The sequence below is a fragment of the Corylus avellana genome, chromosome ca1, assembly GCF_901000735.1.
Source record: "Corylus avellana chromosome ca1, CavTom2PMs-1.0".
Lineage (NCBI taxonomy): Eukaryota > Viridiplantae > Streptophyta > Magnoliopsida > Fagales > Betulaceae > Corylus > Corylus avellana.
This window is the reverse complement of record NC_081541.1, coordinates 37699450-37711000: the sequence shown is the minus strand read 5'-3', so window position 1 is coordinate 37711000 and position 11551 is coordinate 37699450. Positions and strand designations below refer to the sequence as shown.

Genomic DNA, 11551 nt, shown 5'->3' with positions numbered 1-11551 from the left:
TGTATTTCTAAGAATGATTATGTTTTTATATTGTATTGAGTACATTTATTGAAACTAGTTTATATGAAAGTAGTTGGAGTTTTGTTAGACTTGTGTGATGTTATATTTGCTTTGATTACTTATTCCTTTTTTTTTTATTAATAAAATAAGTTAAAATCAATTTTTATAAATGACATTAATTTATAGGTCAAAATTCTCGTCATTTTCCTCATAAATGATGAGAATTACAGTATACATTTGTACATCATTTTAGTATGAAACAATGAGTATTTGTTATATTTCTCATTGATTTCCTTCACAACGAGAATTTTTGGTTCTCGACCTTGGGTTTCACAGTAGATGAAAAATGACAAGAAAAGAACCATTGGTTGTTTTTGTAATTTTTAACATCATTTACAGAATGATGCAAAACATGGATTTTTTTTAGTGTTGGTGTTGTACCAAAGGTTCTACAGGGACACAGAAACCTCACAAATAGAGGTTTCAAGGTACAAATAGGCGATACAAAGGACAATTATGACCGCTAATATTTATTAATATTATATATTGAATTTCTCATCAGCATGGTTTCGTTTCTATTCTATTCTAAACTGAATTCAAGGCTTAGTTCGAATGTAGACATCGTCAGCTCGAACGGGTCAACAAACGAATGAAGAATGAAAACTGAAATAATGTTCCGTTCTATTGGCTGTTCGAAGTGTCGATCGGAAGACTTCCAAAGAGCTTCATCCTAAGTTCTATTCCAAGTTTTGTTTTAACAAAAGACTTCTAACATTGACCCAGCTGGAGTAAAACATTCATAGCTTTGATTCTGAGATTTGATGAAGTTAAACTTGGTGAAGTTGAAAAGCTAATTCAAATTGAGACAATTTTGTATTTCATGAAAAGTTTCCAATTCGAACGTTCAGGGGGTCAAAATGATCTGTAAACAAAAGACTAAAAAGCTGAATTGTTGGAAGTTGCTCTAGGATTATTGGACCACCGACTTTCTGGTTTTAGGTGTACTTTCTCAAGTCTATTTACGGGCTTTTAGAGCACATATTTTGTAGGGATTCGAAGCATTATTGCCAAAGAAAAAAAAAAGTTGTTTTTTCTACCATGTGCTAAGAGAGAAAGTTTAGATTTTTGTGCTGTCAATTGCTCCTCTCTTATAGTCTTTATTGTAAATCACCTTTCATCAACAACAATAGAAGCCTATTGGCATTCTTGTAAAGGAGTTCAAATAGAAGAATTGTCCAAATGTTCTAGGAAAACTACTGTGATCCTGAGCAAGCGTGTCACTTGTCTAATACAAGGGTGTGTAAACTACGTACAAAGGTTTTAAAAGTGTGAACAACTTGTAATTTCTAATTTTTCTATAGTGGATTGATTTCCTCGTTTTGGCTACCTCAGAGTGGTTTGACTTTTGAAGAGTTTTTCAAAAGGTTTCAACTTCGTCACCAAAATCCTTGTATTGATTGTGTGGTGATTGATATATATATATATATATATATATATATTTTTTTTTTTTTTTCTTTATTTCGCTGTTGAAGAATTTGTATTCTCTGTTGTGATGCATAATTGAGTGTTGGTTATGATTGATAATTTTTAAATTATGTATTGTACTGTCAACACCTATTCAACCACCTTCTAGGAGTTTTTTGGAGTCTAGTTTTATATTTTCACTTAGGTTATATTTTGAGTAAGACATACCATTGCGATTAGACGTGGACACATTAACCGTTTACTGCCTACCGACTGTGACCGAACTGACATTAACCGCCTACCACCAGAAGTTGGTTGGTAATCGGTTAAGGATTTTAGTACAGACTTCGATTCGGTTCGGTTAATCGGTATAAATATTTTTTTGTTAGTTAAACAAATTAACCAATAATAAATACTCTAGTAGAATGAAGATTTCAAGAGCATTAGTTAGGTGTTTTTAGTAGAACATATTAGTTGGTGGATTCTATCACCAATTTATTAGTAGAACATATGTATGGTAAAATCTTACTGTGTTAATTAATGAGCCCATTTAAAATTTGTTTGGTTCAATAAGCCATTTTAGCCCCAAAAATAATTTGGGCCTCCAAAACAATCAATTTTTGACCCAATAAAAATGCCCACAGTTAACCGATTAACCGAACAATTTTAACCGAAATATTTGTTTAACCGAAATTTTCGAAATAAATCATTATCGAGATGTAATTGGTAAATTAATTGATTTAACTGACAATTTCGATTAACCGAAACAAAAAGGGCCAAACCGAACCGATACCTACCCCTTATTGCGATATTACAATTCATATCAATATTTTCTTTCTGTATTCCACTATATTTTTACTCTAATTAATATTGTTAAATGTACTACTTCGAGTTAATTACAAGTTAATTACATTTTGAACACTACAAGTAACACTTTAAGTTACTTACCATAGTTAATTAATTTTTGAGGCATTATAGGGTGACCGACCCTCCATAATAAAAGGATAGTCGGATGATCAACCCTGCATATAGGCTGGCTAACTGACTCTCCATAATAGATTGTTGGCTGGGTGATCGGTTCTCTATATAGGTTGGGTGACCGACCCTCCATGATAGAATATCAATTCCGTCTTGGGCCCTCATGATAATATACCGGCTAGGTTGTGGGCCTTCTATTACAAAATATGATAGGACCATTGGTGGAGATCTTGTGGCCCTCTTTTGTTAACATTTCATACCAAAATTGTGGTCCAACCTTAGTTGGCCTCCTCCAATATAGAAAGGAGCACGCCCCATGGGCTATAAGAAAAAAATAAAAAATAAAAAAATAAAAAAATAAAAAATAAAAAAATAAAAAAATAAAAAATGTCCCTCAGCACCCTCAAGGGGAAGTGAAAGAATAAGCGATCAAACTTACCTTTGGGGAAAGTACACTTAACCTTCCTCCCCAATAGAGATTACCAAATAATTTGCTACGTTTTTTCAAAACTTAAAAAGTTGCGATGTGTGGTTTTAATGTATTAGCCCTTTTAGTTAACCTCTACCATTAAACTTTTTACATTAACTTACACATTTAACATGTATAATGTCCATTATACCCCATAAAATCTATAAAAATACAACTATGCCCTTAAAGTTTTGTTTTAAAAAAACTAAAATAAAAAATTCTGGAAAGGAGTAATTTTTTTTTTTTTTTTGCTTAATATTTTATTTCTTGACAGGTAGTTTTGTCAATTTTCTCCTCATTTAGGATTTAACAAAAATTTCTAATGGGGGTAACTAAAAGGGGTGATAAATTAAAACTCCACATTACAATTTTTTAATACAAATTGCTTGTTAGTTCGGATGGCTTAAGTATAGTTTTTCCTTTAATCTTTAGTTTACTCGATTACTCGATGGATTTTATAATTTTATTTGCATTCTCTAAATGTCTATGGATTAAGTCATTTATTTCTATTTTATATTATATTATTATTAAGGTTGTTCAAATATCAAATATGTACTGAAAATACTAGGGATATTTCATCTAAAAATAGGAAGGAAAAAAAAAACGAGAAGAAGGAATTAAATAGTTGTGAGTGGGCATCGCATTGTATTTTTTGCCTTGACATTTCCATACAATATGCCAAGATTTCTTCATTTAAAACATGGGTTTGGTTACGCTATTAAGTGTATGGGAAAAAAAATTGAAAATTACTTGGCCACATATATATTACTTATGCGAAACGAACAATTTTTTCATTTGTTTATTCTTTCAAGATTATGTTAAAATAATTAGATAATGTCTATTTTTTTAAATAGACATTATTTTTTTTAATCTTTACTTGAAAGGTTAAGAGTAATAATAACAAATAATTATATTGTTATAATTGTTGTGTTACATTTGGTATCACTTTCTTTTGTGTGTATAAAAATATGAAATTATTATTAGAATGTATGAACTTATAGTTCAGAGTTAAATTTATTTATGCAGATATTTGTTTTTTTTTAGGAATGTATGTTCATATTTCAATTGATGGGAATCACTTGCTAAAGTATTAGGGAGCTTACTCCTTCACTTGGAAAGAAAAAGAATTGAAGAAGATCTGATTTAGGAATCCATTATTGGATGATGTTATATATAATCTTTATAGAAATTATATCCAACCTAGCTAGCAAGCCGTGTGCATAAAACCAGAAAGAAATTTAATGAGAAGCAATAAGAGAAAAAGAGATTGGTACTAACAGTAGCTGTAGATCCATCGTTTCCAAAACACGAGCCCATCTCCACTCCGGAATGCATTTGGCATATCGGCCAGAGCATACAAAGGGGACGAACCATCTCTCTCAAGAGCAAGAGCCAAACGTGGACACTGTTCAATTAAATCCAAAGCAATATCTGTTGTGTTGTGCCAGCAGCGTAGAGAAAACATTGAACGAAAAGGGAATTAATTATATATATTGCGAAAATTTCAAATCATAGAAATACCGAACCATGCATGGATTATTAGACTTACCCGAAGAAGTTCATTCTTATATAAACTTCGGTTATATATAGCTCGGTAACAAAGTGTAGCGCCGTGGAAGCCACTTTCTGGCGTTAGATGTTCCAGCGGGGTTAGAGAATAGAAATATCTAGCCAATTCTGTTTCCCCATGGAAAAGAGCCTTACTAACTGGAATATCTTGATTCGAATCTTTAATGCGGAGCAAGTTGTTGTTCTTTCTAACCATGCATGCAGCCATCCTGTAGTTTCCAGAATTAATTATTTGAACCAGAGCTGTGTTACCAAAGATATCTTGTATTGCCAAGTCTTCCTCGGACATTAAATCCACTAACTTCTCCACTATATCCTCATGCCCAGCCTCAACAGCTAAGTCAAGAGCTGTCTCGCCATAATCTGTGATTTTTGCAGCCGCTGCATCCGGTTGGCGCTTAAGGAACTCCTCTGCAGTGTTCCAATCACCACTTTCCATAGCCTTCTTTAAGGCCTCATACTGAACATAGTCGACGCCTGCAAAGTTTTTTTTTTATTTATTTTTTTCTTTCGTTTCCAAGGAATGACAGTGAAATGAACGCATTCTGACATCAATATGACAACAATGACAATCGGATGTTCTTTTCTTTCCTTTTTAAATTTCAATATTAACTTAACATGTAAAGGTCATTAGAATTAGCACCAATAAGAAGCATGCCAAGTCAAGACAAGTGAGATACCTGCCTAAAACTTCTTTATAACATCAGAAACTTGGAAGGAAAAAATCTTCCACTTTGTGTGTGTTTGTGTATACATATATATTGTGCACCATCAACAAACTATTGGATTTTTTACGTAGTTATCATATCAAACTAAATTGATGGTAGAATTGAAAAAATCATGTAAGCTGACTAATTTTTGGCTAGATAGTTTACTATACCCTGCAATAAAACCAATTAGAATCCATTGAACTACTGATTTTCCAAAAATAAAAAAATATTTTTGATTTTTCTCTTAATCTTATTATACATTAAGAATGTTTTAGCATATATATGCACCGATGAGAGAAAAAGAGAGAGATAGAGACCTGAGTTGAACTTTTTTTCCAATGTATCCCAAGCGACTTCTGCTGAACTAATCCCAATAATCTCAGACAATGAGTCTGGTCCACATGAAATTTGGATTACATGTAAGGCCATGGAATTCTTCTTACTCCAAGCCTTAAAAACAGCTTCATCATCTTCTTGCTTTGGAGGGTGGGAGGTTGCTTCAATTATTTCCCAAAGATGATGGGCCATCAAATAGGTTCTTACCCGAACACTCCAATCTACATAATTATGTTTCTCAAGAACATGAAGAAACCATTTTGCCAACCTATCCCAAGCGACTTTTGCGGAACCAATCCCAATAATCTCAGAAAATGAGTCCGGTCCACATGAAATTTGGATTATATGTAAGGCCATGGAATTCTTCTTACTCCAAGCCTTAAAAGCAGCATCATCATCTTGCTTTGGAGGTTGGGTGGTTGCTTCAATTATTTCCCACAGGTGATGGGCCATCAAATAGGTTTTTACCCGAACACTCCAATCCACATAATTATGTTTCTCTAGAACATGAAGAAACCTTTTTGCCAACCTATCCCAAGCGACTTTTGTGGAACCAATCCCAATAATCTCAGAAAATGAGTCCGGTCCACATGAAATTTGGATTATATGTAAGGCCATGGAATTCTTCTTACTCCAATCCTTAAAAGCAGCTTCATCATCTTCTTGCCTTGGAGGTTGGGTTGTTGCTTCAATTATTTCCCAAAGATGATGGGCCATCAAATAGTTTTTTACCCGAACACTCCAATCCACATAATTATCTTTCTTAAGAACTTGAAGAATAACTGCACTCAAAAGCAAGCTTTGTTTGAGCATGGATGGGCATTTTTGAGAGAGGGAGAGAGAGAGAGAGAGAGAGAGAGAGACCTGCCAAAGTATTCCATGCAATTTTAGCCGAACCAATCTTCCTAATCATAGACAATACGTCCGACCCGCATGAAACTTGGAGCACATGTAAAGCCGTGGAATTCTTCTTACTCCAAGCCTTGCAAGCAGCTTCATCATCTGCTTGCTTAGGAGGTTCAGTAGTTTCTTCAATTATTTCCCAAAGATCTTGAGCCATTAAATAGGTTTTTACCCGAGCACTCCAAACCACGTAATTATCTTTGTCAAGAACTTCCAGAACAGCTGCACTCAAGCCATCCTTTATTTCCATGTTAAATCTGTCTTTATATATCAGTATAAATGGTGTTAGAAGCACCTTAATGAAAAACAATAAAAGGAGGATGGGCTACCTACAGTAATAATATGAATTTCTTATTCATAACAAAAAATAATGGAAATGGAAAAGAATGCTCAAACTTGGAGAAAAAATCAACTTAGCTTCTCATTTAGAATTGCATGTACACTATATATACCAAGTCTGTTTCAGCTTAGTATGAAAAACAGAATCAGTTTGAACACGTGTAAAATAACCAACTTACAACTGAAAGCTTAACTAATAAACTTGTTACTTAGTAACTAAATTGCTCCTACAATTATGGAGTCTATTGCATGCTTATTTGGCAGCAAGGTAAGTCACTTGCTTTGGCTGCTCTGCTTGTACTCTTTGGCTGCTCTGCTCTACTTGTACTCTCAATACTCCCCTTCAAGATGAGATTTCATAATATGTCAGGAAGAATAGATATTATGAAGACTCATCTTGGACACCAAAGGAGAAAATAAAGAGGAACCAAGAGCTTTTGTAAAAACATCTGCCAACTGATGTTGTGATGAAACATGAAAGGTTCGAATAACACCCATTTGCAGCTTTTCTCGTACAACATGACAATCAATGTCAATATGTTTTGTACGCTCATGAAAAACAGGATTTGCTGCAATGTGTAGAGCAGCTTGACTGTCACAATAGAGCAAGGCAGTTTGAAGGGGAACTTGCAAGTCTTGAAGAAGAGTTCTAAGCCACACAATCTCACAACAAGTAGAAGCCATGGCCCTGTACTCAGCCTCTGCAGATGACCTGGAAACGGTTGTCTGTTTCTTAGATTTCCATGAAATTAATGCATTATCAAGGAAAATACAATACCCTGTCACAGATTTTCTTGTATCTGAGCAACCAGCCCAATTGGAATCACAAAATGCCTTCATTTGTAGACTAGAAGTAACAGGATAGAACAACCCTTGAGCAGGGGATGCTTTAATATATCTTAGTACTCTATTGGCTGCTGCTAAGTGTGGAACTCTAGGCTTGTCCATAAACTGGCTGAGAACCTGAACAGCAAAGGAAATATCAGGTCTTGTTATGGTGAGATAGAGTAGTCTACCAACAAGCCTTCTATATGAAGTAGGATCTTCTAAGATTGAACCAGAGTCTTTAGAGAACTTCACATTAGGTTCCATTGGGAATTTTGCAGGTTTTGAAGCCAACATACCAGTATCTTCAAGAATCTCCAAGGCATATTTTCTCTGATAGACAGAGAGACTAAGCTCACTTCGAGCTATTTCCAAACCAAGGAAGTATTTCAACTGTCCAAGATCTTTAAGCTTAAACCTATCATTAAGCACTTGAGTAAACTTGGAAACCTCAACTGAATTATCACTTGCAAGGATGATATCATCTACATATACCAGTAAAGCAATAAATGAACCATCTGAAGTTCTAGTGAACAATGTGTAATCAGCTCTAGATTGGACAAACCCAAACTCAATCAAAGCAGAAGAAAACTTTGCAAACCACTGCCTTGAAGCTTGCTTTAAACCATAAAGTGATTTGTTGAGCTTACATACCTTGGACTCCCCCTTTTTAGAAAAACCAGGAGGCAACAACATGTAAACCTCTTCATCAAGATTGCCATGAAGAAAGGCATTATTCACATCCAACTGGTGAAGATGCCATTTCTTAGCAGCTGCAACTGCCAAAAGAGTTCTCACTGTTGTGAGTTTAGCCACAGGAGAAAAAGTTTCATAATAATCCAATCCCTCACATTGGTTATAACCCTTTGCTACCAATCTTGCTTTACACCTTTCCAAAGTCCCATCAGACTTTAACTTCACTTTATAGACCCACTTACATCCAATGGCTTGTTTTGAAGCAGGAAGATCAACTACTGTCCAAGTATTATTAAGTTCAAGTGCCTTGATCTCATTATCCATAGCCTCACGCCACTCCTCAAATTTGACAGCTTGAGTATATGACTTGGGTTCAACAATAACAGAAACAGAAAGACTAAAAGATTTCTGATTAGATGAAAGCTTGTTATATGAAAGAACTGAAGACAAATCATAAGGAATACCTGAAGATGGAAAAGCTGCTGTGGGTTCTGAAGTGGAGGCAGCAATATGACAATGATAGTCATGCAAATATCCTGGTCTGTGTTTTACCCTAGAAGACTGTCTAAGTGGCTGTTGTGAAACGTCTACATGTGAACTGGCAGAACCAAAATCAGATGTTATATCATCAGGAATTGGAGCTGAGTTATGAGTACTAGGCTCCAAAGAAGTGGAAGATGAAGTGGGAATCATATGATGTGGTAAACTGATCACTGATTCAGGTAAACAATGAGTAGGAATGGGTAAAGGAATGACTGAATCAGTAAAGGAAAATTGTGAATCAGGATATTTGATTGCATAAGGAAAAATGGTTTCATGAAAAATAACATCTCTTGATACAAACACAGTTTGAAGAGTTAAATCATAAAGCTTGTACCCTTTAATACCATATGGATATCCAATGAATATGCAGGGTCTAGCTCTAGGATCAAACTTGTGTCTATCTCTAAGAAGAGTGTTTGCATAACAAAGGCAACCAAACACTCTCAAATGAGAATAAGAAGGAATTGCTTTGAATAAGACTTCATAAGGAGATTTATGATGCAGAACAGAAGTAGGAATCCTATTGATTAAATGTACTGCAGTAAGAACACAATCTCCCCAAAATTTTAAAGATAAATGTGATTGAAATCTAAGAGATCTTGCTACATTCAGAATGTGTTGGTGCTTTCGTTCAACAATTGAGTTTTGTTGTGGTGTTTCTACACAACTAAGTTGATGGAGAACACCTTTTGATGCATAAAAATCACTCATATTGAACTCAGTACCATTATCAGATCTTAAAGATTTGATTTTAGAATTGAATTGAGTTTCAACCATATTAAAGAAAGTTTGAATATGGTTTCTAGTTTGAGACTTATGTTGCAATAGATGGATCCAAGTGAATCTTGTATGATCATCAACAATAGTTAAAAAGTAAGAAGAACCACTAATGGATTTAACAGAAAAAGGGCCCCAAATGTCACAATGAATTAAATCAAAAGGTTGCTTAGAAACAGAAGAACTATGGGGAAAAGACAATCTGTGTTGCTTAGCCAAAGGGCAAATACTGCAAGTTTTATTGGATTCATGAAGAAGCTGAGGAATTACAGGGGAAAGCATCTTTAAAGGCAAGTCAGAGGGATGTCCTAATCTGAAATGCCACAAACTAGCATTGACAGATTCAACAAAAAAACTAGTAGATGCCAAACTAGTGACTGCATTATTAAACTTGAAAGAACTGAAATTTACAGAATTCAAAGGTAAAACAGAAACTGGATTTTGCAGCAAATGATATAGACCTCCAGCCTCTTCACCCACACCAATCGTTCTCCAACTTGTAAGGTGCTGAATGAAACAGAATTTTGATAAGAAAATGAAACAACACTGTAAGCTTTTAATCAACTTACTAACAGATATCAAATTGAATGAAAAAGAAGGAATACAAAGCACATCAGTTAATGTAAAAGATTCTGAAATCTTAATTGTGCCAACATGAGTAACTGATGCATGCTGTCCATTAGGTAACCTTACTGTTTTTGAAGTAACAGAAATGAAAGTGGTGAAAAATGAAATAGAACAGATCATGTGATCTGTAGCTCCAGTATCAATGATCCAAGGAGCTTTGACAGAATTTGTTAATGAATTTTGTTGAGTTAGAGAAGTAGAAGATGCAAAAACTGAATGTTTTGTATCTAAGAGAGATAATGGAGAGGTAATTGAGAAATTACCTGCACCTGTCAGATTGGTAGAAGTGTCACCTTGAATAGGATCTGCTGAAATCTGACTGGAGAGTGGAACTTGATGGACAGAAGATTCAAGTTCTGGAATTGGAGGCTTGAACATGTCCATAAGCTGCTGACATTGTTCATAGGTGATAGGCAACTGAGGAATAGTGTAGTTAGAGACTTGACTAGCAAAATGTGGAGCATTCCTTCCTTTGGTGAATTTGTAACCAGGGGGAAAGCCATGAAGCTTATAACACCTTTCCATAGTGTGTCCAGGAACACCACAATGAGAGCATATGGGCTTTTCCTTACGATTCTGATAAGATCTATTAGCAGCAAAACGATTTGGAGGAACAGCCTTTGAAAGCAAGGCAGTAGTGTTCTGATTGAAGGAAAAACTGGAAGAAGAAATCAATCGTTGCCTTTCCTCTTGAATAACAAGGGAGAAGACTTTATTAATAGAGGGAAGTGGATCAATCAACAAAATTTGTCCTCGAACCTGGGAATAACTCTCATTCAACCCCATCAGGAATTGGTAAACATGCTGTTGCTGGTGATAAGACACGATAATCTTCAAAGCTCCACAGGTGCATGTAGGAATTGGTTGATAGTTATCCAGCTCATCCCATAAACCTTTCAATGCAGTAAAATAGGAACTTACAGAACTATTTTCCTGTGACAGAGAAGAAATAGCCTTCTGGAGCTGGAAAATACGCGGCCCATTGTGCTGAGAAAAACGATCATGAAGGTCGTTCCACATTTCAGAAGCATCATCGATATAGATGATACTTGTGGCGATCTCCTTTGAAACTGAGTTCAATAACCACGATAGAACCATATTATTACATCTAGTCCATGCCAAACCAGTGGAATCAGCAAGATTGGAGGGCTTCGACAGAGTGCCATTAACAAAATCCAGCTTGTTTTTGGCCGAGAGTGCCATCATCATCGCCCTTTTCCATGAATTGTAGTTTTCTCCATTGAGCTGTTGAGAAACAATCATGGCACCTGGACTGTCACCATGATGAAGAAAGAAAGGACTAGAAGAGTCCATT

The 11551-nt window shown here is 35.1% G+C and overlaps 2 protein-coding genes across 3 annotated transcripts; both read right to left on the bottom strand.

Annotated features, from left to right (window-relative positions):
• Window positions 1-4121: 4121 nt before the first annotated feature.
• On the bottom strand, window positions 4122-5909 carry LOC132167670 (uncharacterized). Of its 2 annotated transcripts, none has more exons than XM_059578682.1 (3): window positions 5508-5909; window positions 4461-4957; window positions 4122-4342 (listed from the first exon to the last, which is right to left on the bottom strand). In XM_059578682.1, exons 1-3 carry the CDS (start codon window positions 5881-5883, stop codon window positions 4325-4327), a joined length of 891 nt encoding a protein of 296 aa, XP_059434665.1. In that variant the 5' UTR covers window positions 5884-5909; the 3' UTR covers window positions 4122-4324. The 2 variants fall into 2 exon arrangements, with proteins under 2 accessions (XP_059434665.1, XP_059434664.1); XM_059578681.1 differs by having other exon boundaries at window positions 4122-4344; window positions 4483-4957.
• An 11-nt stretch (window positions 5910-5920) lies between these two features.
• On the bottom strand, window positions 5921-6679 carry LOC132171599 (uncharacterized). Its single transcript, XM_059582968.1, has 3 exons — window positions 6391-6679; window positions 6044-6308; window positions 5921-5948 (listed from the first exon to the last, which is right to left on the bottom strand). Exons 1-3 carry the CDS (start codon window positions 6677-6679, stop codon window positions 5921-5923), a joined length of 582 nt encoding a protein of 193 aa, XP_059438951.1.
• Window positions 6680-11551: the final 4872 nt, after the last annotated feature.

What these genes read in the sequence shown, in the direction of transcription:
- LOC132171599 (XM_059582968.1), bottom strand. Translation starts at nt 6,679, where the DNA reads ATGGAAATAAAGGATGGCTTGAGTGCAGCTGTTCTGGAAGTTCTTGAC. An exon ending in TGCATGGAATACTTTGGCAG is followed by an intron (nt 6,309 to 6,390) that starts GTCTCTCTCTCT and finishes TTTTGAGTGCAG; the next exon opens with TTATTCTTCAAGTTCTTAAG. An exon ending in TGGGATAGGTTGGCAAAAAG is followed by an intron (nt 5,949 to 6,043) that starts GTTTCTTCATGT and finishes AAATAATTGAAG; the next exon opens with CAACCACCCAACCTCCAAAG.
- LOC132167670 (XM_059578681.1), bottom strand. Translation starts at nt 5,883, where the DNA reads ATGGCCTTACATATAATCCAAATTTCATGTGGACCGGACTCATTTTCT. An exon ending in GGAAAAAAAGTTCAACTCAG is followed by an intron (nt 4,958 to 5,507) that starts GTCTCTATCTCT and finishes AAAACTTTGCAG; the next exon opens with GCGTCGACTATGTTCAGTAT. An exon ending in GCTATATATAACCGAAGTTT is followed by an intron (nt 4,345 to 4,482) that starts ATATAAGAATGA and finishes GCACAACACAAC; the next exon opens with AGATATTGCTTTGGATTTAA.